Raw genomic sequence first — 25870 nt, 5'->3', positions numbered from 1 at the left:
CTTTTCTGAAGGATTCTCCCTCAACAGGCTCTCCCGATGATAGATGGTTTACAGTGATGTTACACAGTGATATGTATTTACTTTTGCAGGTTGCTTTATACTGGCTGTGTGGCTGCTGCAGGCTTCACATAACATCACTGAATTACAGCAATCGGAGTCATGCTACAGTGTCAGTACATGGCCAGCACAACTTACTGAAGAATAAGAATGTACCACAGCAAAGGAATGCAATGGTTTTACTAATTAGGGCAGTAGGTTGTTTATTTTATTGGTATGAATTGCCCTGCATAAAGCATGGTTATCATGCTGTTGGTAGCTCTGTTCTTTGTGCTTTGGCTATTGAAGGGGGGAGGGGACAAAATCGAGAGAGGGAGTAAAACAAGGAGAGAGTAAGGAGAAGAAATGATGAGAAAATAAAAGGAGAGAAAGAGAGAGACAAAGGAGAGCAGAGGATGAGAAAGAGACAAGATGAGAGAGGAGGGAAAGAGAGACAAGAGGAGAGAGGAATGAAAGAGAGACAGGAGGAGAAAGAGACAAGATGAGAGAGGAGGGAAAGAAAGACAAGAGGAGAAAGGAAAGAAAGACAAGAGGAGAAAGGAAAGAAAGACAAGAGGAGAAAGGAAAGAAAGACAAGAGGAGAAAGGAAAGAAAGACAAGAGGAGAAAGGAAAGATAGCCAAGAGGAGGGAGGAAGGAAAGAGAGACAAGAGGAGAGAAGAGGGAAAGAGAGACAAGAAGAGACAGGAGGAGAAAGAGCCAAGAGGAGAGAGGAAGGAAAGAGAGCCAAGAGGAGAGAGGAAGGAAAGAGAGCCAAGAGGAGAGAGGAAGGAAAGAGAGCCAAGAGGAGAGAGGAAGGAAAGAGAGCCAAGAGGAGAGAGGAAGGAAAGAGAGCCAAGAGGAGAGAGGAAGGAAAGAGAGCCAAGAGGAGAGAGGAAGGAAAGAGACGAGAGAGGAAGGAAAGAGAGACAAGAGGAGAGAGGAAGGAAAGAGAGACAAGAGGAGAGAGGAAGGAAAGAGAGACAAGAGGAGAGAGGAAGGAAAGAGAGACAAGAGGAGAGAGGAGGGAAAGAGAGACAAGAGGAGAGAGGAGGGAAAGAGAGACAAGAGGAGAGAGGAGGGAAAGAGAGACAAGAGGAGAGAGGAGGGAAAGAGAGACAAGAGGAGAGAGGAGGGAAAGAGAGACAAGAGGAGAGAGGAGGGAAAGAGAGACAAGAGGAGAGAGGAGGGAAAGAGAGACAAGAGGAGAGAGGAGGGAAAGAGAGACAAGAGGAGAGAGGAGGGAAAGAGAGACAAGAGGAGAGAGGAGGGAAAGAGAGACAAGAGGAGAGAAGAGGGAAAGAGAGACAAGAGGAGGGAAAGAGAGACAAGAGGAGGGAAAGAGAGACAAGAGGAGAGAGGAGGGAAAGAGAGACAAGAGGAGAGAGGAGGGAAAGAGAGACAAGAGGAGGGAAAGCGAGACAAGAGGAGAGAGGAGGGAAAGCGAGACAAGAGGAGAGAGGAGGGAAAGCGAGACAAGAGGAGAGAGGAGGGAAAGCGAGACAAGAGGAGAGAGGAGGGAAAGCGAGACAAGAGGAGAGAGGAGGGAAAGCGAGACAAGAGGAGAGAGGAGGGAAAGCGAGACAAGAGGAGAGAGGAGGGAAAGCGAGACAAGAGGAGAGAGGAGGGAAAGCGAGACAAGAGGAGAGAGGAGGGAAAGCGAGACAAGAGGAGAGAGGAGGGAAAGAGAGACAAGAGGAGAGAGGAGGGAAAGAGAGACAAGAGGAGAGAAGAGGGAAAGAGAGCCAAGAGGAGAGAAGAGGGAAAGAGAGCCAAGAGGAGAGAGGAGGGAAAGAGACGAGAGAGGAAGGAAAGAGAGACAAGAGGAGAGAGGAAGGAAAGAGACGAGAGAGGAAGGAAAGAGAGACAAGAGGAGAGAGGAGGGAAAGAGAGACAAGAGGAGAGAGGAGGGAAAGAGAGACAAGAGGAGAGAGGAGGGAAAGAGAGACAAGAGGAGAGAGGAGGGAAAGAGACAAGAGGAGAGAAGAGGGAAAGAGAGACAAGAGGAGAGAAGAGGGAAAGAGAGCCAAGAGGAGAGAGGAAGGAAAGAGAGACAAGAGGAGAGAAGAGGGAAAGCGAGCCAAGAGGAGAGAGGAAGGAAAGAGAGACAAGAGGAGAGAGGAAGGAAAGAGACGAGAGAGGAAGGAAAGAGAGACAAGAGGAGAGAGGAAGGAAAGAGAGACAAGAGGAGAGAGGAAGGAAAGAGAGACAAGAGGAGAGAGGAAGGAAAGAGAGACAAGAGGAGAGAGGAAGGAAAGAGAGACAAGAGGAGAGAGGAAGGAAAGAGACGAGAGAGGAAGGAAAGAGAGACAAGATGAGAGAGGAAGGAAAGAGAGACAAGAGGAGGGAGGAAGGAAAGAGAGACAAGAGGAGAGAAGAGGGAAAGAGAGACAAGAAGAGACAGGAGGAGAAAGAGACAAGAGAATAGAGGAGGGAAAGAGAGCCAAGAGGAGATAGGAAGGAAGGAGAGCCAAGAGGAGAGAGGAAGGAAAGAGAGCCAAGAGGAGAGAGGAAGGAAAGAGACGAGAGAGGAAGGAAAGAGAGACGAGGAGAGAGGAAGGAAAGAGAGACAAGAGGAGAGAGGAGGGAAAGAGAGACAAGAGGAGAGAAGAGGGAAAGAGAGACAAGAGGAGAGAGGAGGGAAAGAGAGACAAGAGGAGAGAGGAGGGAAAGAGAGACAAGAGGAGAGAGGAGGGAAAGAGAGACAAGAGGAGAGAGGAGGGAAAGAGAGACAAGAGGAGAGAGGAGGGAAAGAGAGACAAGAGGAGAGAGGAGGGAAAGAGAGACAAGAGGAGAGAGGAGGGAAAGAGAGACAAGAGGAGAGAGGAGGGAAAGAGAGACAAGAGGAGAGAGGAGGGAAAGAGAGACAAGAGGAGAGAGGAGGGAAAGAGAGACAAGAGGAGAGAAGAGGGAAAGAGAGACAAGAGGAGAGAAGAGGGAAAGAGAGACAAGAGGAGGGAAAGAGAGACAAGAGGAGGGAAAGAGAGACAAGAGGAGAGAGGAGGGAAAGAGAGACAAGAGGAGAGAGGAGGGAAAGAGAGACAAGAGGAGGGAAAGCGAGACAAGAGGAGAGAGGAGGGAAAGCGAGACAAGAGGAGAGAGGAGGGAAAGCGAGACAAGAGGAGAGAGGAGGGAAAGCGAGACAAGAGGAGAGAGGAGGGAAAGCGAGACAAGAGGAGAGAGGAGGGAAAGCGAGACAAGAGGAGAGAGGAGGGAAAGCGAGACAAGAGGAGAGAGGAGGGAAAGCGAGACAAGAGGAGAGAGGAGGGAAAGCGAGACAAGAGGAGAGAGGAGGGAAAGCGAGACAAGAGGAGAGAGGAGGGAAAGAGAGACAAGAGGAGAGAAGAGGGAAAGAGAGCCAAGAGGAGAGAAGAGGGAAAGAGAGCCAAGAGGAGAGAGGAGGGAAAGAGACGAGAGAGGAAGGAAAGAGAGACAAGAGGAGAGAGGAAGGAAAGAGACGAGAGAGGAAGGAAAGAGAGACAAGAGGAGAGAGGAGGGAAAGAGAGACAAGAGGAGAGAGGAGGGAAAGAGAGACAAGAGGAGAGAGGAGGGAAAGAGAGACAAGAGGAGAGAGGAGGGAAAGAGACAAGAGGAGAGAAGAGGGAAAGAGAGACAAGAGGAGAGAAGAGGGAAAGAGAGCCAAGAGGAGAGAGGAAGGAAAGAGAGACAAGAGGAGAGAAGAGGGAAAGCGAGCCAAGAGGAGAGAGGAAGGAAAGAGAGACAAGAGGAGAGAGGAAGGAAAGAGACGAGAGAGGAAGGAAAGAGAGACAAGAGGAGAGAGGAAGGAAAGAGAGACAAGAGGAGAGAGGAAGGAAAGAGAGACAAGAGGAGAGAGGAAGGAAAGAGAGACAAGAGGAGAGAGGAAGGAAAGAGACGAGAGAGGAAGGAAAGAGAGACAAGATGAGAGAGGAAGGAAAGAGAGACAAGAGGAGGGAGGAAGGAAAGAGAGACAAGAGGAGAGAAGAGGGAAAGAGAGACAAGAAGAGACAGGAGGAGAAAGAGACAAGAGAATAGAGGAGGGAAAGAGAGCCAAGAGGAGATAGGAAGGAAGGAGAGCCAAGAGGAGAGAGGAAGGAAAGAGAGCCAAGAGGAGAGAGGAAGGAAAGAGACGAGAGAGGAAGGAAAGAGAGACGAGGAGAGAGGAAGGAAAGAGAGACAAGAGGAGAGAGGAGGGAAAGAGAGACAAGAGGAGAGAAGAGGGAAAGAGAGACAAGAGGAGAGAGGAGGGAAAGAGAGACAAGAGGAGAGAGGAGGGAAAGAGAGACAAGAGGAGAGAGGAGGGAAAGAGAGACAAGAGGAGAGAGGAGGGAAAGAGAGACAAGAGGAGAGAGGAGGGAAAGAGAGACAAGAGGAGAGAGGAGGGAAAGAGAGACAAGAGGAGAGAGGAGGGAAAGAGAGACAAGAGGAGAGAGGAGGGAAAGAGAGACAAGAGGAGAGAGGAAGGAAAGAGACGAGAGAGGAAGGAAAGAGAGACGAGGAGAGAGGAAGGAAAGAGAGACAAGAGGAGAGAGGAAGGAAAGAGACGAGAGAGGAAGGAAAGAGAGACAAGAGGAGAGAGGAGGGAAAGAGAGACAAGAGGAGAGAGGAGGGAAAGAGAGACAAGAGGAGAGAGGAGGGAAAGAGAGACAAGAGGAGAGTGGAAGGAAAGAGAGACAAGAGGAGAGTGGAAGGAAAGAGAGACAAGAGGAGAGAGGAAGGAAATACGGACAAGAGGAGAGAGGAAGGAAAGAGACGAGAGAGGAAAGAAAGAGAGCCAAGACGAGAGCAAGAGACGAGAGAGGAAGGAAAGAAAGACAAGAGGAGAGAGGAAGGAAAGAAAGGCAAGAAGAGAGAAGAAGGAAAGAGAGATAAGAAGAGAGAAGGAAAGAGAGACAAGATGAGAGAGGAAGGAAAGAGAGACAAGAAGAGAGAGGAAGGAAAGCGAGACAAGAAGAGAGAAGAAGGAGAGAGCGACAACAAGAGAGAAGAAGGAAAGAGAGACAAGATGAGAGAGGAAAGAAAGAGAGGAAGGAAAGAGAGAGAGAAAGGAAAGAGAGAGACAAGATGAGAGAGGCAGGAAAGAGAGAGAGGCAGGAAAGAGAGAGAGGCAGGAAAGAGAGAGACAAGATGAGAGAGGCAGGAAAGAGAGAGAGGCAGGAAAGAGAGAGAGGAAGGAGAGAGAGAAAGAGAGAGAGAGAGAGAGAGAAAGGAAAGAAAGACAAGATGAGAGAGGAAGGAAAGAGAGACAAGATGAGAGACAAGGGCCCATATGCAATTAACTTTTTCACTCAAGTTTTCCCCTAGGTGATATTTTCACAACTTATAAATAGAATGGGCCATATGCAATTCACTTTTTCACCTGAGTTTTCTCCTAGGAGATAATTTTTCATCTTCTATTTAAAATAACTTTCCAGCAATTTTCAACTAAAAAAGTACTAAAAAGTAATTGACAAAGTACTATCAAAATTATTTTGAGTATTTTTTTGCTTGCCGATGGCTTAAAAGGCATTTTATTGCCAAATTTAAAAATATCACCTAGGAGAAAACTCAGGTGAAAAAATTAATTGCATATGGTCCAATGACTTTTAAAACACCAACAAGCAAGAAAATGCTCAAAATAATTTTTATAGCACCTTTTCGTCTATTTTTGGCATTTTTTCAACTTCAAAGTGCTGAAAAAATATTTTAAATAAAAGATTAAAAATCATCTCCTTGGAGATAACGCAGGTGAAAAAGTGAATTGCATATGGGCCAAGAAGAGAGCAGAGAAAGAAACAAGTGAAAGGAAGGAAAGATAGACAAGAAGAGAGAGGGAAAGACAGACAAAAGGAGAGAGGAAGGAAAGAGAGAGAAAGAAAAGAGATACAAGAGGAGAGAGGAAGGAAATGGAGACAAAAGGAGAATGGGGAGGAGAAAGAGAGAAGAGTGGGAGGAGAGAGAGAGAGAGAGAGATGAGCAGAAAGTGAAAACTAGGGATAATCAATGGGATGCAATATTTCAGAGTTTATGCAGGATTATGTAAATTTGTATGAAAATATATGCAGCTTGAAAATGGACCAATCAATTAAAAACCATGGTGGGACTTTATTGGTCTACATTCAAGCTGCACATATTCATATAAAAAATTACATAATCAGGTATGAACTTGGAAATATTTGCTTCTCATCGATCATCCCTAGTGGAAATAAGAAGAGAGAGAGAAGGTGTAAAGAGACAAAAAGAGAGTGTAGGGGGAGAGAGAGAGACAAGAAGAAAGAGAAGGGAAAAGGAACAAGAGAGAGCGTGGCGAGGGGTGGTGGGTATGGAGCCTGCTGAGCCTGCTTCTAGATTATGCTGGTGTCCTTCCCCCACCGCAGATCACTTGTAATGGTGGTGCCTAAGAACCGAACACTTCACACTCTGGGGACTTCATTTCCTTCGATGAAGATAGTGGTGGGTGGGGGATGGTGCTTCCTGAAGTCCACCACCAGTTCCACTTTTCGCAGCATATTGTAAGAGTTTGTTCTCCTTGCACCATTTGCTGATACGTTCATACTTATTTCGGTATGCTTGCTCACCATTGCTTGCTGTCACTTCTAAAACCATTGTATTAACTATATTCTGTATCATATTGTATTTATCATACAGTATATTGTATTGCAGTTTATGCACACAGGTCCTAAGAGTATCTCTCATGGCACCTTTCTTTTTGCCCTACATACCTTGGGCACCAGTTGCATACCCACATCAAGATTTTTCATAAGATCTTGCCTGATGGGCATTTTGGGCGACATTGCACAACATTGGTTAGCTAGAGTTAGTTAAAGGATAAAGACTGCCAAGGAACTACGAAGATCGCAAAATAACATTTTGAAAATCGGATCTCCAGAGGCTCCCTTCTACTCTCAATGGACTCTAGCAGGGCCGGATTTACCATAAGATACTGTAGGCACATGCCTACAGGTGCCTGATGATGGAAAGGTGGCGCACTTCCTCCCCAAGTGCCTTCCTTCTGCCTTACCTATGCAAAGTTCCGAGTGGTGTGTAAATGAAAGGTTACTCCTCCTGCTCTCGGCATTCCACAGACCAGATTATCCTTCAGTCGAGGGCACCTCTAGCTACCTAATATTTGGGGCCACATCTAGCTACTTATAGTGAACCAGAGACGAAGCACCCTCATGTATTTTACCATATATATCAGTGGGAACATTAGAGAAAATACCTTCCCTGCTCTGTTTCATTCTTCACTGTTCAGCCTGCTTGTTATCAGCCCTGATAAAATCCCCAACTGAGCATTCAGTCTGGCTTTGCTATAATGATTCCTGAGCAGAGCCAGAAGGGGGCAGGCTTGGGCTTGAAAAGACATCAAAGAAGACGACTCCGCTATAATGATTCCTGAGCAAAGCCAGACTGAATGCTCAGTCGTTGATTTTATCAGGGCTGATTAGAAGCAGGCTGAGCAGTGAAGAATGAAACAGAGAGCAGGGTAGGTGTTTTCTCTAATGTTCCCATTGAATATATATGGTAAAATACTGAGGGTACTTCTGGCTACCTAATACGAAAGAGCACCTGTAGCTACCGATGACGGGCAAGGGAAGTAAGGGAGAAGTGCTGTGCGGTTCAGCGGGTGTTCATAGGCTCATGGAGGGCAAGTTTAGGGTTCCAAGACATCTGTACCAAGAGGCTCCTGTGATGTAAATCCGGGCTTGGACTCTAGCGAACATTTGAATGATCATTTTAAACACTCATTCGCGATAATAAAAACTGGAACAGGGAACAATGATTCAGCAGAGTTCACTAATCCGGTCTTTCCGTGGGTACTCAGCTTTATGCATTCAGAGCTCACATGAATATGCCATCTGTGTAAAGGGAGACTGGGTGTAAGCCGGCATTATGTGCCCAGGATATAGAAATTCCCTTTTCCTTTTGATGTTGTCTGTCTGCATTACTCCTGTCTGTGATGTGGGAATGAAAAGGTCTTTGCAGTGAGTCTAGAGAGTTCTGCCTCTGAACTTGAAGTGAGAAGAGTATGTGAAGTTCTCCAGATTTGGACCTTATATGAACATTCCTCTCTGAGTAAATAACACCCCCACGCCCCGTGCTATCTGAACATTTACTCAGAGTTTCCCTGCCCCCCCTTATGAGGGCACACCCAACATCTCCAGGGTCACATCTGGGTTATGCCCAGAGTAAAAGCTGAGGAATTAAACACCTCTCACTGGAGTCATTAATTACACACGCTGAAAATATGCCGGGCAGGACAATGGAGGGAAGCACCAGTCCGCCATGTGGAAGATTTTCTAGGAATGTGGGGAAATGATTCCTATAAAACAACATGCCCTGAATGTATGGGCAGGAGAGTGGGATATATCCAGCGACTCCATATAAATCTATGCTAGCTAATGTTTCCCTGCTGTTATCTGTCTTACATCAAGCATTTCAGGCTTCCATTTGTGTGTATAGATCATACCTGGCATGTACAGGGCTCTCGGCAGGTGTCTTAGGGCTGATGGGGATAGTTAAAGGGAAAAAGAGACGAAGCACCCTTATGTATTTTACCCTATATATCAGTGGGAACATTAGAGAAAACACCTACTATGCTTTCTGTTTCATTCTGCACTGCACAGCTTCTTTCTTATCAGCCCTGATAAAATCCCTGACTGAGCATTCAGTCTGGCTTTGCTCAGGAATCTTTATAGCTGAGTCTGTGTTTTCTGGTGTCTTTTCAAGCCCAAGCCTGCCCTGTGCTGGCTTTGCTCAGGAATCATTATAGCTGAGTCATTATAGCAAATGCAGACTGAATGCTCAGTCGGGGATTTTATCAGGGCTGATAAGAAACAAGCTGTGCAGTGCAGAATGAAACAGAAAGCATGGTAGGTGTTTTCTCTAATGTTCCCACTGATATATATGGTAAAATACACGAGGGTGCTTCGTCCCTGGTTCTCTTTAAGCATTGCACTGCAGAGAATATTTGTGTCCGGTGGTTGCAAGACAAGGGGGACAGTGTAAAGCAGCCATTTTCACCAATGTGCAGATGTGTGTCTAAGACAGGCTTTCTCAACCAGGGTTCCCAGGAACCCCAGGGTTCCTTGAGCACTCTGCAGGGGTTCCTTGGCATTTTTCCCCATCGTGGGGGAAGTATAATAGAGCACATTATAATAGAGGGTACTATAACAAGAAGCACTACATTGGGGGCTCAGGAGACAGTATAATGAGTGTCAGTGTAATAGGGAGTAGTGAAATAAACAGCTACACATACTTTTGAAGACCGTGCCTCCTGCAAAATAAATGCAGGGGTTCCTCGAGATAAAAAAATTGTTTGCAGGGGTTCCTTGCGATCCAAAAGTTATTTGCAGGGTTCCTCCAGGGTAAAAAGGTTGAGAATGGCTGGTCTAAGATGTTGTACTGACTAAAGGACACCTGAAGTTAGAGGGATATGGAGGCTGCCATACTGATTTCCTTTTAAGGCCATTTACACACTTGTTGTGTGTGATTTACGGCATCTCAGAAATGAGGCTTCATATGACTCTGCGCCACGGTGTGGTGACGGGGTCATAGGCACGCCCCATGGCTAGTGACATACTCCCTGCTGGGCAGGAAGTACGTCACTGGGATTCCCGTTAGAAGTAAGTCACCGCACTCCCGAGATGCACACTGCCTGCGTCACTCATTGACTTGCATTACTGCATTATCCATGTGGTAGGCACGGTTCATGCAGTAACGTGCTGCAGAGTTTGCAACGCGATTGTGGCCCCCTTTGTGTCCACCTTCTGTCCCCCTTTGTGTCCTCCTCCTGTCCCCCTTTGTGTCCTCCTTCTGTCCCCCTTTGTGTCCTCCTCCTGTCCCCCTTTGTGTCCCTTTGTGTCCTCATGTCCCCCTCTTTGTCCTCCTCCTATCCCCCTTTGTGTCCTCCTCCTATACCCCTTTGTGTCCTCCTTCTATCCCCCTTTGTGTCCTCCTCCTATCCCCCTTTGTGTCCTCCTTCTATACCCCTTTGTGTCCTCCTCCTGTCCCCCTTTTGTTTCCTCCTCCTGTCCCCCTTTGTTTCCTCCTCCTGTCCCCCTTTGTGTCCTATCACCCCTTGTGTCCTCTTTCTGTCCCCCTTGTGTCCTCTTTCTGTCCCCCTTGTGTCCTCCTTCTGTCCCCTTGTGTCCTCCTCCAGTCCCCCTTTGTGTCCTCCATGTCACTGGTGTCCTGCTCCATTCCTCCTTCGTAATGTAAGTAGCATCGACAGCCACGTGTATTACTCAACTGACCAAAACATGCCCGATCAGCTGCTTCTCTCTCTCGCTCTTCCCTTTAGTGCTGGTTGCGTGTGTAATGACACGACCAGGAAATGCCAACACTAGGGGAAGAGCGAGTGAGAGGAAAAGCAGCTGATTGCCGTGGGCACCCTTGGGACAGCTGCATGATACACATGGCTGCCACTGCTACTTACTTTACACGGGGAGCGGAGGAGGACAGCGCTGATTGCAAGGAGTCCCCCGACATCGAGGTTGGTCAGTGGTTTGTATCGGCAGGTGATCGTAAATCGGGGACTCCTTGTATTTGGACTATGAGACGCAGGTGGGAGAAAAAGTGTGTTCTATAGTCCAAAAATAGCAGCTTCTCTCTGTACAACTAGATGAAGGATCACGACTCCCATTATGCATGTCATTCACTAAATCGCCCCTTCAATGTGTTTTTTGTTTGTTTGTTTTTTTACCTAAAGCGGAGCTGGGCTAATAGCAGGATGCTATTGCGGGCTGGAACGCGAAGAAAGCTTCGCATAGCCCGGGGCGCGCAGGCGCAGTTACCATCGGCTTACAAGTCAGCGTTATCGAAACTTTGCCACGGCGGTAGAACAGAGGATCGTGCAGGACCGGGCGGCTGCTGGGGGCTTGGGAAAGCCCCAGGTAAGGGCCTTTTTCCACTAGCCTGCGATTTGCTTCTGATCGCAAATCGCAAGGTACATTAAACTAATGGAAACTGCAGCAGCAATTTCCATTAGTGCGGAGGAGTGGAAAAGAGCCCTAAGTTTGTTTTCAGCAGATTTACAGTTCCGCTTTAAAGGGGAACTGAAGTAAGAGGTATACGGAGACTGCCATATGTATTTCCTTTTAATCAATACCAGTTGCCTGGCAGCCCTGCTGGTCTATTTCTCTGCAGTAGTATCTGAATAACACCAGAAACAAGCATGCAGCTAGTCTTGTCAGATCTGACTTTAAAGTCTGAAACACCTGATCTGCTGCATGCTTGTTCAGGGGCTATGGCTAATAGTATTAGAGGCAGAGGATCAGCAGGGCTGCCAGGCAAGTGGTATTGATTAAAAGAAAATAAATATGGCAGCCTCCGTATACCTCTTACTTCAGTTCCCCTTTAAGGCTGGTGGTTATTGTAATCCTTTCATTTCCCAGCCCTGCCCTGTAATTCCTATGCATTTCTGCACATCTATATCTCTTCCCTGTAAGAGTGTAAGTGGTGAGGACTGCTGGCTTGTGTGATCTGTGTGTCTCATTCCTGCACTCTCTCCACATGTCTAATCTGCTGATCCCTGACCCAGCATACTTGCACTATGCTGAGGAATGTGGGGCAGAGCTGGCAAGAGAAGGTGTTTTTTTTTGCCAGGCACTGATTGTTTTACAGAATGAAGAAAGGGATATACCTCTGTAGTCACCACGGAATAGAAACAGACCTTGGGGGGTTTTGGACCAGCTGGGATGATTTGAGAGCCTTTGTGTGCTGCAGCCATGGAGTGCCAGATATTTAGTGGTGGACAGCATGCTAGGAAAAGCCGGATCACACTGTACAGGTCACATACTGATCCATGTAAAAACTGATCCATGAAAGGCATCCGTTTTTGATTCGCCACCCTCCGTTCCGTTAGCGTGCAGGGAACACGACACATCTGTCGATCCAGAAAAATCAAACTTGTGGTCCGCCGAATGGATCTGTTCCAAGGGAGCAATGTGAACATATCCTATTGACTAACATAGGATCTGTTCACATTGGTTAAGATCCAGTCGGTTACAGGAGTAACATCCAACCAGCAGTGCCTGTTTACATGGCAGCAGGATACTTCTGGTCCATCATTTCCAGTTTTGGATGTGTTTTTTCCTGAAGTGTATGACCGTGTTTGAGCGGATTCCTGCATCTTATGCATCTTACACTTGTAGGCAGGGCTGTGGAGTCGGACTCGAGTCGGAGTCGGGGCAATTTTGGGCACCTGAAGTTGGAGTCGGAGTCGTTGATTTCATAAACTGCGGAGTCGGAGTCGGATGATTTTTGTACAAAATCCACAGCCCTGTTAAGTATTAGACTAAGGAGTCGGAGTCGAGGAGTCGGAGTTGGGGCCATTTTGGGTACCCGGAGTCGGAGTTGGAGTCCTGGTTTCATAAACTAAGGAGTCGGAGTTGGAGTCGGAAGATTTTTGTACCGACTCCACAGCCCTGCTTGTAGGGACAAGACGAAAAAGTGAACTTTTGATAAACTACGCGCACTATGTGCACTTCCTCCTTCAAGCCGGAAGGAGGAAGTGCGCAGTGGTGAGGCTTGCATCGTGTCCAATAGGATGCCTGCAAGCTGTTTGGAGCACAGGGAGGACCACGGACTTATGGGTATCTAACCTTCAGATCAGGGAGGACCACGGACTTATGGGTATCTAACCTTCAGATCCAGCCGCACACCTGAGGCATTGAGCCTCATTTAAATCACGAATTCGAGTCCTCAGGGACTCGTAACTACTCGTGAGCGCATGCCTGGCGGTAAATACATTAACTGTCATTTACTGTATTTAAATGTATACTTTTTCCATTTAAATTTTAAAATCGATTTTCTCAAAAACTATAAGGTCTTTTTGAAAAAATTGTTTTCCTCTTTTTCTTAACATATCTGGCAAGTTTGGTGTTTCTAGCATGTAAGAGGGCTTTGCTATTAACGGCTAAAGTCGTCGGGTTTTTAAATCACGAGTCGGGTAAAGAGTGTAATCACAAGTGGGTTCGTGTTGGGCATTTTCGTGATCGAGGGTCGATCACGGATGCTGATTACGACCTCGTGATCGCAAAAAAACGACTCGTGATCACGAGCTCATGATGTGCACCACTAATTATGAATGCCTCGCCTCCAAAATGTATTCAGTAACCCTGAATGCTGCATAGTTAACCATCTGGGTTCAACAATTGAGCCCAGTATGGGAAATGAGGACCTGGGTCCACGCAAGAAAATAAATAAGATGCTGATAATGAATATGGCACAGAGTCCCAGAGAGTGAATAACGTGCGAAGAATGTGCTATGTGATCAAAAAGTGATTTAGAAATGCTCATGAGCAATAAATCTAAAGTGCATATAATGAACTCTTCACGAAGTGGTCATGAGGGCCACGCATGGAGTGTTTCATGTGCCTTCCGCTATCCACCCTTACTACTTGGCTGCTATTGACTGCACCTTGGGGACCCTGTCCAGGGATATGTATATATGTCACACACTTTATTGGTATTGTCTAGTCCCTATATGACTGTTCATTACTTTAGATTTATTGCTCATGAGCATATCTGAATCACTTTCCGGGCCAATGCTGCCACCAGTCTACTGTTTGAAACCGGCCTCACAGTATCAGCCCTGATTGAAGCAGAAGCCTAGGGCTTACTGGATCAGTTGCTCGCTATACAGTGCCATGGAACAAGCTGGCACTATATAAATCCAAGATGCTAATAATAAGAGGTAGTGGACTGTAGATCCCTCTTTAGTAGGGTAAGTGCCTGCACTGTGGGGAACTGAACAGCAGATAGACTCACCTCGAGCAAAGCTGAGATTCTATCTACGGTGGTGGATGCTGGGTAGGGACCGTCTAGATCATACATGTCAAACTCCAGCCTGCTGTACAAATCTGGCCCTCAATGATTAAATTTGGCCCTCAAGTGGTTTCCCCACTTTGCATTATGGTTGGCCCACTCTAGACCACCAGGGAAGCTATATTGAAGATGAAGCCCTGGAACACCAGGGAAGCCATATGGGAGAGGTAGGGGCAAAGCCCTAAACACTAGGGAACTATGGCCATTAGACACCTGGGAACTTTATAAGCAAGGAATGTGGCCAGTAGAATTGGAGCTTGGCCCACGACTTGGTCCCACTGTACAATTCTAGCCCAATTTGTATTTGAGTTTGGCACTTCTGGCAAGGTTTTGCCCTGGCATGTATCTGCATAGAAGATGGAAGTCTCCCCAGGGTTGTTGGGGTTTTTGTGGCTGTTTGGGGCTTTAGGAATGGTTTTGCCCTGGCATGTATCTGCATAGAACAGGTACTAAAAAGACCTCCATTAGAAACACTGTAAAGTACATACAGTGCTGCCCCCTTACACTGTCTATCCATTTTAAAAATAAATAGTATGGCTGCTGTTTATTATTATTGTAAATGCCATATAAACCTCTTTTTCTTCCTTTCTTAGATACACCTGTGGATTTCACAAGGAAATACCATTTTTATGCAATATACACTTGATGTCAAGAACAGCAACTATTCAGAGAATTGGTGGAATTTAACATCACTCCCCCATGTTAACCTGTAAGTAAATAAAGTGCTTTCTAGTGCCAGATGATTTGGAAGGAGGGAGAAATGATTTAACTACCAGTGGTGTAAATACAGAGCTATGGGCCCTGGTGCAGTTTTTACATTGTCCTCCAACACTGTATGTATAATAACATATTAATATTCATAAAAAATTACAGTGAACTGTGCTATTTACGGATATAGATAGATAGATAGATAGATAGATAGATAGATAGATAGATAGATAGAGATATATATACAGGGGTCTAGTCCTGGGAAAAGAGGTGAGTGGACTCCCCCTAAAAACCCCTGCGCCGCGCTTAACCCAAAAAATGGGCGTGGTCAAGCATAATGTGGGTGTGGTCATGGGTGGGGCCAAATATACATGACCTTAGCAGTGATGTAAAAGGTCTGCCGAGGAAGTTTGAGCTATGCCGTAGTGTATCCCCCAAAAATAGATGTAATCTAACAGCATTTCACCAAAAAGACACATAATCTGTTAGAAGTTTCTCCAAAATACAGATAATATGGCAGTGGTTCCCCCAAAATAGACAATGTGGCAGAAGCAGTTCCCCCAACATACACCTAATCTGGAAGCAGTTCCCCAAAATACGCAAAACCTGGCAGTGGATCACCCAAAATACACGTAACACCCAAAATACATGTAATCTAGCAGCAGTGGTCCCCCAAACATACACAATCTGGCAGCAGTTCCCCAAAATACGCATAATCTGGCAGTAGCCGTTCCTCCTAACATACACATAATCTGGCAACTGTTCCCCAAAATACACTTAATCTGTTAGCAGCGGTTCCCCAAAAATGCAGATAATCTGACAGCAGTTCCCCCAAAATATACCCCCAGCATAGGTAGCCAGGTCTATAGGTGTCCCCAGTAGGCCTGAAAGATAAATCGAATTTAAATCGAAATCGTGATCACCAAGGTCACAATTTCAGAATCGTCAAAGCGGCGAATATCGCGATCACGTCATTTCCACATGGGGAAGTTTGAAGAAGCGCCTTCAAACTTTCCCAAAGTCCCAGTGCGTGTGGCCCGCAGCGTTAGACATACCTTGCGTCCTCTGTCGCCCAATGCCAGCTCTTGTGCTTGGCAAAACAGGAGGCGAAGTGGATAGATGGGCATCGCTGGACTCATGCTGGAAACTATGTCCAGAACTAATGCAGCTTGGGGGACAAAGGAGGCACAGAGAGACACAGAATGGGCACAGAGAGACACAGGAGACACAGAGGGGGCACAAAGAGAGAGACAGAGGGGGCACAGAGAGAAACAGAGCGGGCACAGAGACACAAAGGGGCAAGAGAGAGACCCAGAGGAGGCATGAAGAGGCAAAGGGGGCACAAGGAGAGACAGGGAGACAGAGGGGGAGTAAACAGGTACAGAGTGGGGAAATAAGCTTGATTTGAAGAAAATCGTGAATCGAATCGAAATCGCAATTTCGGACAGAAATCGCTCAATTAAATTTTTTCCTAAAATCGTTCAGGCCTAGTCCCCAGTATAAGTAGCCGTGAGTATAGTAGTCCCCAGTATAGTTGGCCACTGGGTGACTGGGATTAATATTCAGGAAAGTGGGTGGAGCTTACAGCAGCCAATCAAAATGTACCTTTTGATTTTCAAGGGGAATATTTACATTGCTACCATTCATTCACTCTTAATGGCAGAGGCCTCAAACCTAGTACAGTCAGTCCCTGGGAGACTGGGGTTTAAATTCTGAAAAGGGAGCGGGCCAAAAACAGCCAATCAGATTTGTTTAATTTCAATGGGAAAATGCAACTGATTGATGCCAAAGACCCCACAGCTCATAAACTTGGTCATTAAGTGACGGTATGTCAAGGTTAGAAATAGTGGGCGGAGCCAAAAACAACTAACTTTTTACTTGGGAAAATATAAACTGCAGCTATTCTTACACTGTTAATGGCAGGCTTCTCAAGCTTGACACAGCCTACAAGAGGCAATCAAAATTTACCTATTGCTTTTCAAGGGGAATATTGAAACTGCTGCCATTCTTACACTATTAATTGCAGAGGCCTCAAACCTGCTACAGTAGGTCGTTAAGTGACTGGGGTTCAAATTCACTAAAGGGGCAGAGCCACAAACAGCCAGATTTCTTTGTTGGATGAACTGCTTCCATTAGCACAATTTAGATGCCAGGAACCCAAAAGCTCACAAACTTGGTCATTGAGTGACTGTGTGTCAAGATTACAAAAACTGGGGGGAATCAAAAACAGATTTCTCTGGGAAAATGTAAACTACAGCCCTTCTTCACTGTTAATGGCAGGGTTCTCAAACTTTGCACAGCTGGTTACTGGGTGACTGGGATTAATATTCAGAAAAGTGGGTGGAGCCTAAAAAAGCCAATCAAAATTTACCTGTTCACCAGCCATTAAAATTGCTGCCATTCTTGCACTGTTAAGGGTACAAGCCTCAAACCTGATACAGTTGGTCATTGGGGTTCAAATTCAGAAAAGGGGACAGAGCCACAAACATCCAATCAGATTTGTTTCATTTCACTGGGAAAATACAAATGATTGATGCCAAGGACCCCAAAGCTGACAAACATGGTCATTGAGTGACTGTGTGTCCAGGTTAGAAAAAGTGGGCAGAGCCAAAATTTCACTGGGAAAATATAAACTGCAGCCATTCTTACATCGTTAATGGCAGGGTCATTACCTGGGAAAATGTAAACTGCAGCCCTTCTTCACTGATAATGGCAGGGATCTCAAACTTTGCCCAGATGGTCACTGGGTGACTGAGATTAATATTCAGGGAAGTGGGTGGAGCCTATAACAGCCAATCAAAATGCACCTGTTGATTTTCAAGGGGAAGATGTAAATTGCTGCAATTTGTACACCAGTAATAACAGATGCCTCAAACCTGCTACAGTTGGTCATTGGGTGACTGGGGTTCAGAGGGGCACAGCCACAAACAGCCAATCTGATTTGTTTAATTTCAATGGGAATATAGAAATTATTGATGCAAAAGACTCCAAAACTCACAAACTTGGTGTTTGTGCTTTAGGGTTAGAAAAAGTAAGTGGAGCCAAAACCAGTCAAATTCATACATTGGCAATGCCGGGTCATCAATGGGTGGAGACAAATACAAATTTCACTGGAAAAATGTAAACTGCAGCCATTCTTACACTGGTAATGGCAGGGTTCTTAAACTTTGCACAGTTGATGACTGGGATTAATATTCAGAAAAATGGGTGGAGCCTACAAAAGTGAATCAAACTAATGCTTTTCAAGGGGAATATATAACTGCTGCCATTCTTGCACTGCTAATGGCAGAGGCCTCAAACCTGGTATAGTTGGTCATTGGGTGACTGGGGTTCAAATTCAGAAAGGGGGTGGAGCCACACACAGCCAATCCGATTTTTTTTTCATTTCAATGCAAATTATTGATGCCAAAGACCGCAAAACTAACAAACTTGGTCATTGAGTAATTGTGTGTTAGGGTTAGAAAAAATGAGCGGAGCCAACACCAGCCAAATACATACTCGGGCAATCAGCTAGTAAGTCTTATAAAACTGGGTCAAATACAGTTTTGTTTTCTGAAGCACTTTGAAACAGTGACAGACAGCTTGAGATAAGGTTTTACTGCAGCTCGAAGGGTTATTACATCTGCTTTGTTTTACAGTTCTAAAGACAGAATGTGTTTTTACAGCTGCAACTGTGACAGTATAATTAAGTGTTTAAAAAAGCAATAACTGAAAATAAACATGTGAGACTTTTCTTTGCTGCTTATCTTCTATTCATTATCCGTACTATGCATACAAGTCATTATATCATACATTTTTTTCGCTTCAGGTTTGTTACATTACAAGAGCTATTATTTGGAGTTCATGTTATTAGATTAAAAAAAAGGAAATATCACTGTTCTAAGCGTAGAATCTTTCTGTCCTTGCCTTAGCTTGTCCCTCACTATCATCATAGTAATCTTTATAATTACTGGAAGGTAAACATGTTCAGACAGTAGAGTGTCTGCCTATTGCGCTGTGCTGAGCACACAACACACAATGAGTGAAGTAAATGCAATACATGAATAGCTCATAATAATGAAAGGTAAAATAGACTTTAAAGGCTCAACGTAATCAGTACAATTATAGAGGGGGAAATAGACTATAGATCACAAGATAGTCTCTTGGCACCATGTAGATTGTTCTGTGTTTTCAGTACAGCACTCTGTATGTCAGTTTTATATAAATACAGGACATAAATGAAAAATTAAGACTTCTAGCGGCATGGGAGTTGAATAGCAATTTCAGGCAAGGAATAAAATAGATCATCTAAGCTAATGTATGGCTGGATAGTGGTCCCTAATGCTCCAGGGTGGCCTAAGCGGCAGCTCTCAAGTGTTTTGAGTCCAACAAGTGGAAAGCGCTCTATAAATGTTAACATTGTTATTATAAAATATGCACTTTGCATTAACTCCAGTGTGGTCAGCCATTTTTAAAGTAAAGCAACAGATAGGCTAGTTTGATAAATGAGCAGCAATGCAGTCTGAGTATGCAGAGTGAACCTCTGTATTTATTTATTTTTATTTATTTATTTATTTTAGTATTTATATAGCGCCGACATATTGCGCAGCGCTGTACAGAGTATATTGTCTTGTCAATAACTGTCCCTCAGAGCTCACAGTCTAGTTCCTATCATAGTCATATGTTTATGTATGTATGGTGTAGTGTATACAGTGGTTTGCAAAAGTATTCGGCCCCCTTGAAGTTTTCCACATTTTGTCACATTACTGCCACAAACATAAATCAATTTTATTGGAATTCCACGTGAAAGACCAATACAAAGTGGTGTACACGTGAGAAGTGGAACGAAAATCATACATCATTCCAAACATTTAAAAGAAAAAAATTAACTGCAAAGTGGGGTGTGCGTAATTATTCAGCCCCCTGAGTCAATACTTTGTAAAACCACCTTTTGCTGCAATTACAGCTGCCAGTCTTTTAGGGTATGTCTCTACCAGCTTTGCACATCTAGAGACTGAAATCCTTGCACATTCTTCTTTACAAAACCGCTCCAGCTCAGTCAGATTAGATGGACAGTGTTTGTGAACAGCAGTTTTCAGATCTTGCCATAGATTCTTGATTGGATTAAGGTCTGGACTTTGACTGGGCCATTCTAACACATGGATATGTTTTGTTTTAAACCATTCCATTGTTGCCCTGGCTTTATGTTTAGGGTTGTGTCCTGCTGGAAGGTGAACCTCCACCCAAGTCTCAAGTCTTTTGCAGACTCCAAGAGGTTTTCTTCCAAGATTGCCCTGTCAAAAACCTGAGCGGTTCTTGCCTTTTTCATGATTGCTAACTCAGTAAAGGACCAGCCCTTAAAGCGTTGCTATCATATAAATCCGGCATAGTGGGGTCTGAACCCTCTATAACAGTAATTATAGATTGACGGTGTACCTTGAAATGAATCAGAGCACTCAGTATATGATTTTATATAAAAAATTGTATTTGCTTATCATACAGCATATATACAAAATATGAACAGTTCCAAGTAGCGTTTTCTTCTAACAGTATTCCATCTCATCAAGGCTTTAGAGCAAAGCGATCATCAATCTTCTAAGTACATTCAAAAAAGAATATAACAGTTGTGTTATGTAGAATAAGATCAAAAGTAGTCTCATCTGTATCAATAGCTGTATATATAACAGCTGTGTAAAACTTGTAGTAATCTTCTTAAAGAAATAGCATAAAAAATAGCTTCTAAAATAAAACTTCTTGCTAAAATCTTAACAGAACGTAATGCTGAAAAATGAATAAAGTAAATCACCAGAATATTAAGCATATTACCCCTTCTCTGTCATCTCTTCAGCATCTAGAACCACGTGTGGGAAGGTAGCTTCTGCCTCGTGTGTCTCCTCAGGAGATTGGTAGGCTAGTGCAAACTATGAGCTTTCAGCTCCTACTTTTATAGCGATTGGATGCAATATGGCTGCCTAATCTGGAATTTCCCTACATCCCAGGTTCTGATTGGCTAAAACTTCTGTGTGTAGCTCACTATCTTTGTTTTGAATACTGTAAATAGTTGACATTTAAAATAACCATAATATTTATGTTTATAAATTCCTTAATTACCTTATCTTGTGAGAATTAACGTCATTTGGAATGTTTATACATTCTGACATTTGATATCGGGTCATATTTGACGCAGTTAATTAAAAATGGATGTCACTCATCAGCCATCTTGTCTGCTGGTTGACTTATTTGCCCCAGACATTTGGACTTTCAAACATTAAACAATGTCATTTATGATGCATTTCTGATAATGTGTCCTTCTGCTAATTAGTTTGGAATATGTCTGTCCTTTTCCAAAGCAAAAAAATGGTCAGGTTGACCCAGTAAAAAGTCTACAGCAATTTAAGGCTTATTGAAACATACAGGGCTTCCCCCAATATACTTATTTAAATATAAAACTTATTATAGGATTCTTCTTAAAACAATGAATCATATAAGATATAATTGCATATTAAACCTTAATAATTTAAAATCCTGTTCTATAAATTTGTCTTTTAAAAATAAATACATTTAAGATTTTCCACCGGCAGAGGTAATCATTAAATAATTTTTAAATAATTGGGAAAACCCCTTATTGTTTTATATAGTTGATTAATTTTCCCATAACATAGCATGTATCAGTGTTCAGCTAGCTGAGACGTCCTTCAGGCAAGAAGAACATATGAACAATCTTCTAGAACTAAAACAATCTTATGAAAATGTTTTACTGTCTCATCTATCACTGGCAAAATCCAGCTTTTAAAATGTATTTCAAAGTATTACATTCTATTATGTGTAAATATAGGTTTAACAATAATTATTTCTTTCTTTAGAAGGACTGTATTGATTATTAATATTTATATGTAATAACTGAGCAAATATACATATATGATTGCTGCAGTAATGTGACTTTAAACTTGTTTCTTCACACAGAACGCTTATCTATACCCTTGACATTTGAAAAATGTTTGTAACAAACAAAAATGTTTTAGCTTCTAAACTAAAATAATCTAATTATGAGTTTCACTGCCTGGAATATGCTGAGATGTCCCAGAGCAATATTTTAAAGAAGTACTCTTAACTTTACAGTTCACAATGAAATTTTGCATAGAACATTAAAACTTAAAACATACACATATGACAGCTTTTCCTGCATAAACAAACTGCTAGAATTCTGCCAGCCCTGTATTTGGCTCCATCCATCTTCCCATCAACTCTGACCAGCTTCCCTGTCCCTGCTGAAGAGAAGCACCCCCAGAGCATGATGCTACCACCACCATATTTGACAGTGGGGATGGTGTGTTCAGAGTGATGTGCAGTGTTAGTTTTCCGCCACACATAGCGTTTTGCATTTTGGCCAAAAAGTTCCATTTTGGTCTCATCTGACTAGAACGCCTTCTTCCACATGTTTGCTGTGTCCCCCACCTGACTTGTGGCAAACTGCAAACGGGACTTCTTATGCTTTTCTGCTAACAACGGCTTTCTTTTTGCCACTCTTCCATAAAGGCCAACTTTGTGCAGTGCATGACTAATAGTTGTCCAATTAACAGATTCTCCCACCTGAGCTGTAGATCTCTGCAGCTCGTCCAGAGTCACCATGGGCCTCTTGATTGCATTTCTGATCAGCGCTCTCCTTGTTTGGCTTGTGAGCTTAGGTGGAATGCCTTGTCTTGGTAGGTTTACAGTTGTGCCATACTCCTTCCATTTCTGAATGATCACTTGAACAGTGCTCCGTGGGATGTTCAAGGCTTTGGAAATCTTTTTGTAGCCTTAGCCTGCTTTAAATTTCTCAATAACTTTATCCCTGACCTGTCTGGTGTGTACTTTGGATTTCATTGTGTTGTTGCTCCCAATATTCTCTTAGACAACCTCTGGGGCTGTCACAGAGCAGCTGTGTTTGTACTGACATTTGATTACACACAGGTGCACTCTATTTAGTCATTAGCACTCATCAGGCAATGTCTATGGGCAACTGACTGCACTCAGACCAAAGGGGGCTGAATAATTATGCAAACCCCACTTTGCAGTTATTTATTTGTAAAAAATGTTTGGCATAAAGTATGATTTTCATTCCACTTCTCATGTGTACAACACTTTGTATTGATCTTTCACGTGGAATTCCAATAAAATTGATTCATGTTTGTGGCAGTAATGTGAGAAAATGTGAAAACTTCAAAGGGGCCGAATACTTTTGCAAACCACTGTATATCATAGCCTAGGGCCAATTTAGGGGTAAGCCAATTAACTGTATGTTTTTGGGATATGGGAGGAAACCAGAGTGTATGACCACCTTCTTCCCTTATCCCTACAAATTCACCTTGTTTCCCCCCCTGAATGTGTGCAGTGTAGTCTGGTGTAGCCTGGGCCACTGGTGCAGGTTGTGGGGAGTTCAGGGCCTGGAGTTATTTCTGCCTTGTTGCTGCTTAGCTCCATTGTCTGTCTACAGGCCATGTGGAGTCCACTGATCTTACCCAGGAGGAGGGGCTTCGCTGAGGTCGGAAGACACTGCGCAGATTGGGACACCTTTGGCCTCACTGGATGCCGGCTCCATCCATCCAGTGGCTGCTGCTGCTCCACCGCAGCATGGTCTTCTTTGGATCAGCCCCTCCATGATGCCAGCCGCTAATCCGGAAGAAAGGGCCGCCACATCCAAATGCTTCTGTGATAGCCAGATTATCTTGACTAGCCCAACTGAATTCTGCCCTGGAGTTGGGACCAACCACAGAAATAAACACTACTGCACCTTTTGAACTGAAACACCTTGGCCAGCACTGCCAGATGCCAGTTGTTAGCAATCGGGATTCTCAGCAGCGTCAGCCATCACCGCAGGTTTCTATGAAGAACTGAGTCACCACTGCTGAACCTTCGCCTCCCTCCGTCTTCCCCCCCCCCCTTCCCCTTTTGATGTCTTCTTGGGGATAATTGATGATGCAAAGTGCAACTGGTGGCACCGTAGTATGGCAGCCTCGCCTCTTGGCTTTCGGACATTACCCCCCCCCCCCCCCCAATCCTTCCAGAATCTGTAGGAGCCAAAACCAAATCTGGGTACAACACCCCTTTGTGTTTGGCAAAATAAATGATTCTGATTCTCAAAGTGGACTACCTAGCAGTGGGCGTACATTTGAAATAGCCGCTTATTGAATAGGGTGTGATCATCGTGCTTTTTATATAGCGGCTATATGTGTATGTGTTGTGTTACAATTATTTAGCGGTTATGTATTAGAATGAGCGGCTGTTTGTGTTTCCGAAGTAATTATCCAATAGCAGCCAATGTATTCTTCCATATTACATCGTAATTTAACACTTACTATCATGTGTTAATTTAAAATGCTTATTGTTTGTATTTAATTGGCTATTGTAAATGAAGATCATCCGTTTGTCGGCAGCCAAATGTCAAGGGATTGCTGAAGATGATGCAGCCGTTCTGCAGCCGAATTAAAATGCTCAACTGAGTATTGCTTTATTGCTTCTTTAAAGAGACACTGAAGCGAAAAAAAAAATATGATATTATGATTTGTATGTGTAGTACAGCTAAGTAATAAAACATTAAGATCAGATACATTAGTCTAATTGTTTCCAGTACAGGAAGAGTTAAGAAACTCCAGTTGTTATCTCTATGCAAACAAGCCATTAACTCTCCGACTTAGGCCACATACACACATCAGACCATAGTCTTTTGAAAATGAAAGATCACAGACCAATTTTACCACCTTCCATGTAGTATGAGAGCCATACCTTCACAGTATTTTCTATGGAGCTGAATTCCCCAGCAGAAAAAAATCTTTGCAAGATGCTGCACACACAGATGCTGTACAGACACAAAAGATCAGTATCTGCAAAAGATCTGTTCCTGCCAACGATCCGTTCCTGCAAATTGCATTCATAGTCTATGAGATCTGCAGATCATCATACACACCTTGTTTAACTGACATTCATCTGCAGATCAGACAATCATCTGCAGATCTGAAAATCCATCCTGGTGGATCTGATCTGCAGATGAATGTCTGTTAAACAAGGTGTGTATGATGATCTGCAGATCTCATAGACTATGAATGCATTTTGCAGGAACGGGTCTTTTGCAGGAACAGATCTTTTGCAGATACTGATCTTTTGAATGTCTACAGCATCTTTGTGTGCAGCATCTTGCAAAGATTTCTGTCTGATGGGGAGTTCAGCTCCATAGAATAGACTGTAGGTATGGCTCTCATACTACATGGAAGGGGGTAAAATTGGTCTGTGATCTTTCATTTTCCAAAGACTATGGTCTGATGTGTGTATGAGCCTTAAGTTTAGTCGTGGAGAGGGCTGTTATCTGACTTTTATTATCTCAACTGTTTTCTTTTTCTCTGCTAGAGGAGAGGTCATTAGTGCACAGACTGCTCTGAAAGACTCATTTTGAATGCTGAATGTTGTGTAATCTGCACATATTATAGAATGATGCAATGTTAGAAAAAACACTATATACCTGAAAATAAAAATATGAGAATATTTTCTTTGCTGCTAATTTCTAGTAATTATTCATAGTACACAACCAATTCACTATATCATATTTTTTTTTTAGCTTCAGTGTCTCTTTAAATAAAAACTGTGTGTCTTAAAGAGTTTAAATACAGTGTATTTTTTCTGTAGCTGACTTTTAATGGGCAAATAATTTTATTTGCAAAGGCTATTTCAAATGTACGCGCATACATACAAGGCCCTATGAGTTCAGCCAGTCCCTGTAGAGCTGCCTGCTGTTCCCGGGAGGCGTTGGGATAACTGAAGGTCTGTGATATACGTTGAGGCTCGTGTCTGCGGTGGTGTGATTCTCTGCTTTGGGAAGTGAATTTTTTATGCAGTTACAGAAGTTGGGAACAGTTTGAAGACGCTGCTCTGTGAGTATCTGACGCAGCAACAGCTGTCTTCATTAGACCTGTCACACAGCATGTCATGTCTCAGTTGGGCTGGGAGGCAGAGCGGCAGAAGCAGCGGCACGGTGCGAGCAGCTGGCTTAGAGACTACGGGAAAGCAGCCGCCGCAGCCGAGAGAGCAGCGCGCCACGGGAAGATGCAACCGCCAGTGCCAGGGGGCAGACTTGGTGGCACCATGCCGGCTATCAAAAAGGAGCAACCGGATCGCGAGGAACTGGCAGCTTTCAATTAACCCATGGACACTATTCCTGGTTAGCAGCAAAAGCAAGAATAACAGAGGCGCCAACAAGAATAAAATAATAATTTTATTCTTGTTGGCGCCTCTGATATTCTTGCTTTTGCTGAAGATCAGTCCACCCTTGGTGGAGGGGTGTATCCCCATTTTTCTACCTACAGAGAGCGACTTTTTAATACCTGAGT

At 44.0% G+C, this 25870-nt stretch overlaps 2 protein-coding genes across 10 annotated transcripts in view; both read left to right on the top strand.

The window, feature by feature from the left end:
• LOC137528903 (calpain-1 catalytic subunit-like) overlaps positions 1–25870 on the top strand; it is a 266591-nt gene that overhangs the window by 8771 nt on the left and 231950 nt on the right. For all 9 annotated transcript variants that reach the window (XM_068250661.1, XM_068250660.1, XM_068250659.1 and 6 more), the window contains exon 2: positions 14417–14532. The gene's annotated coding sequence lies outside the window, so the exon portion shown is untranslated. The remainder of the gene's footprint in view (positions 1–14416; positions 14533–25870) is intronic.
• On the top strand, positions 1135–25682 carry LOC137527349 (octapeptide-repeat protein T2-like; the record flags this gene model as incomplete). Its single annotated transcript, XM_068247859.1, has 4 exons — positions 1135–1179; positions 2665–2820; positions 5004–5087; positions 25479–25682. Coding segments are annotated over 4 exons (489 nt in total), but the record flags the coding sequence as incomplete, so codon positions are not given.

Source organism: Hyperolius riggenbachi, chromosome 8 (assembly GCF_040937935.1).
Source record: "Hyperolius riggenbachi isolate aHypRig1 chromosome 8, aHypRig1.pri, whole genome shotgun sequence".
Taxonomy (NCBI): domain Eukaryota; kingdom Metazoa; phylum Chordata; class Amphibia; order Anura; family Hyperoliidae; genus Hyperolius; species Hyperolius riggenbachi.
This window is presented reverse-complemented; position numbering and strand designations above follow the sequence as displayed.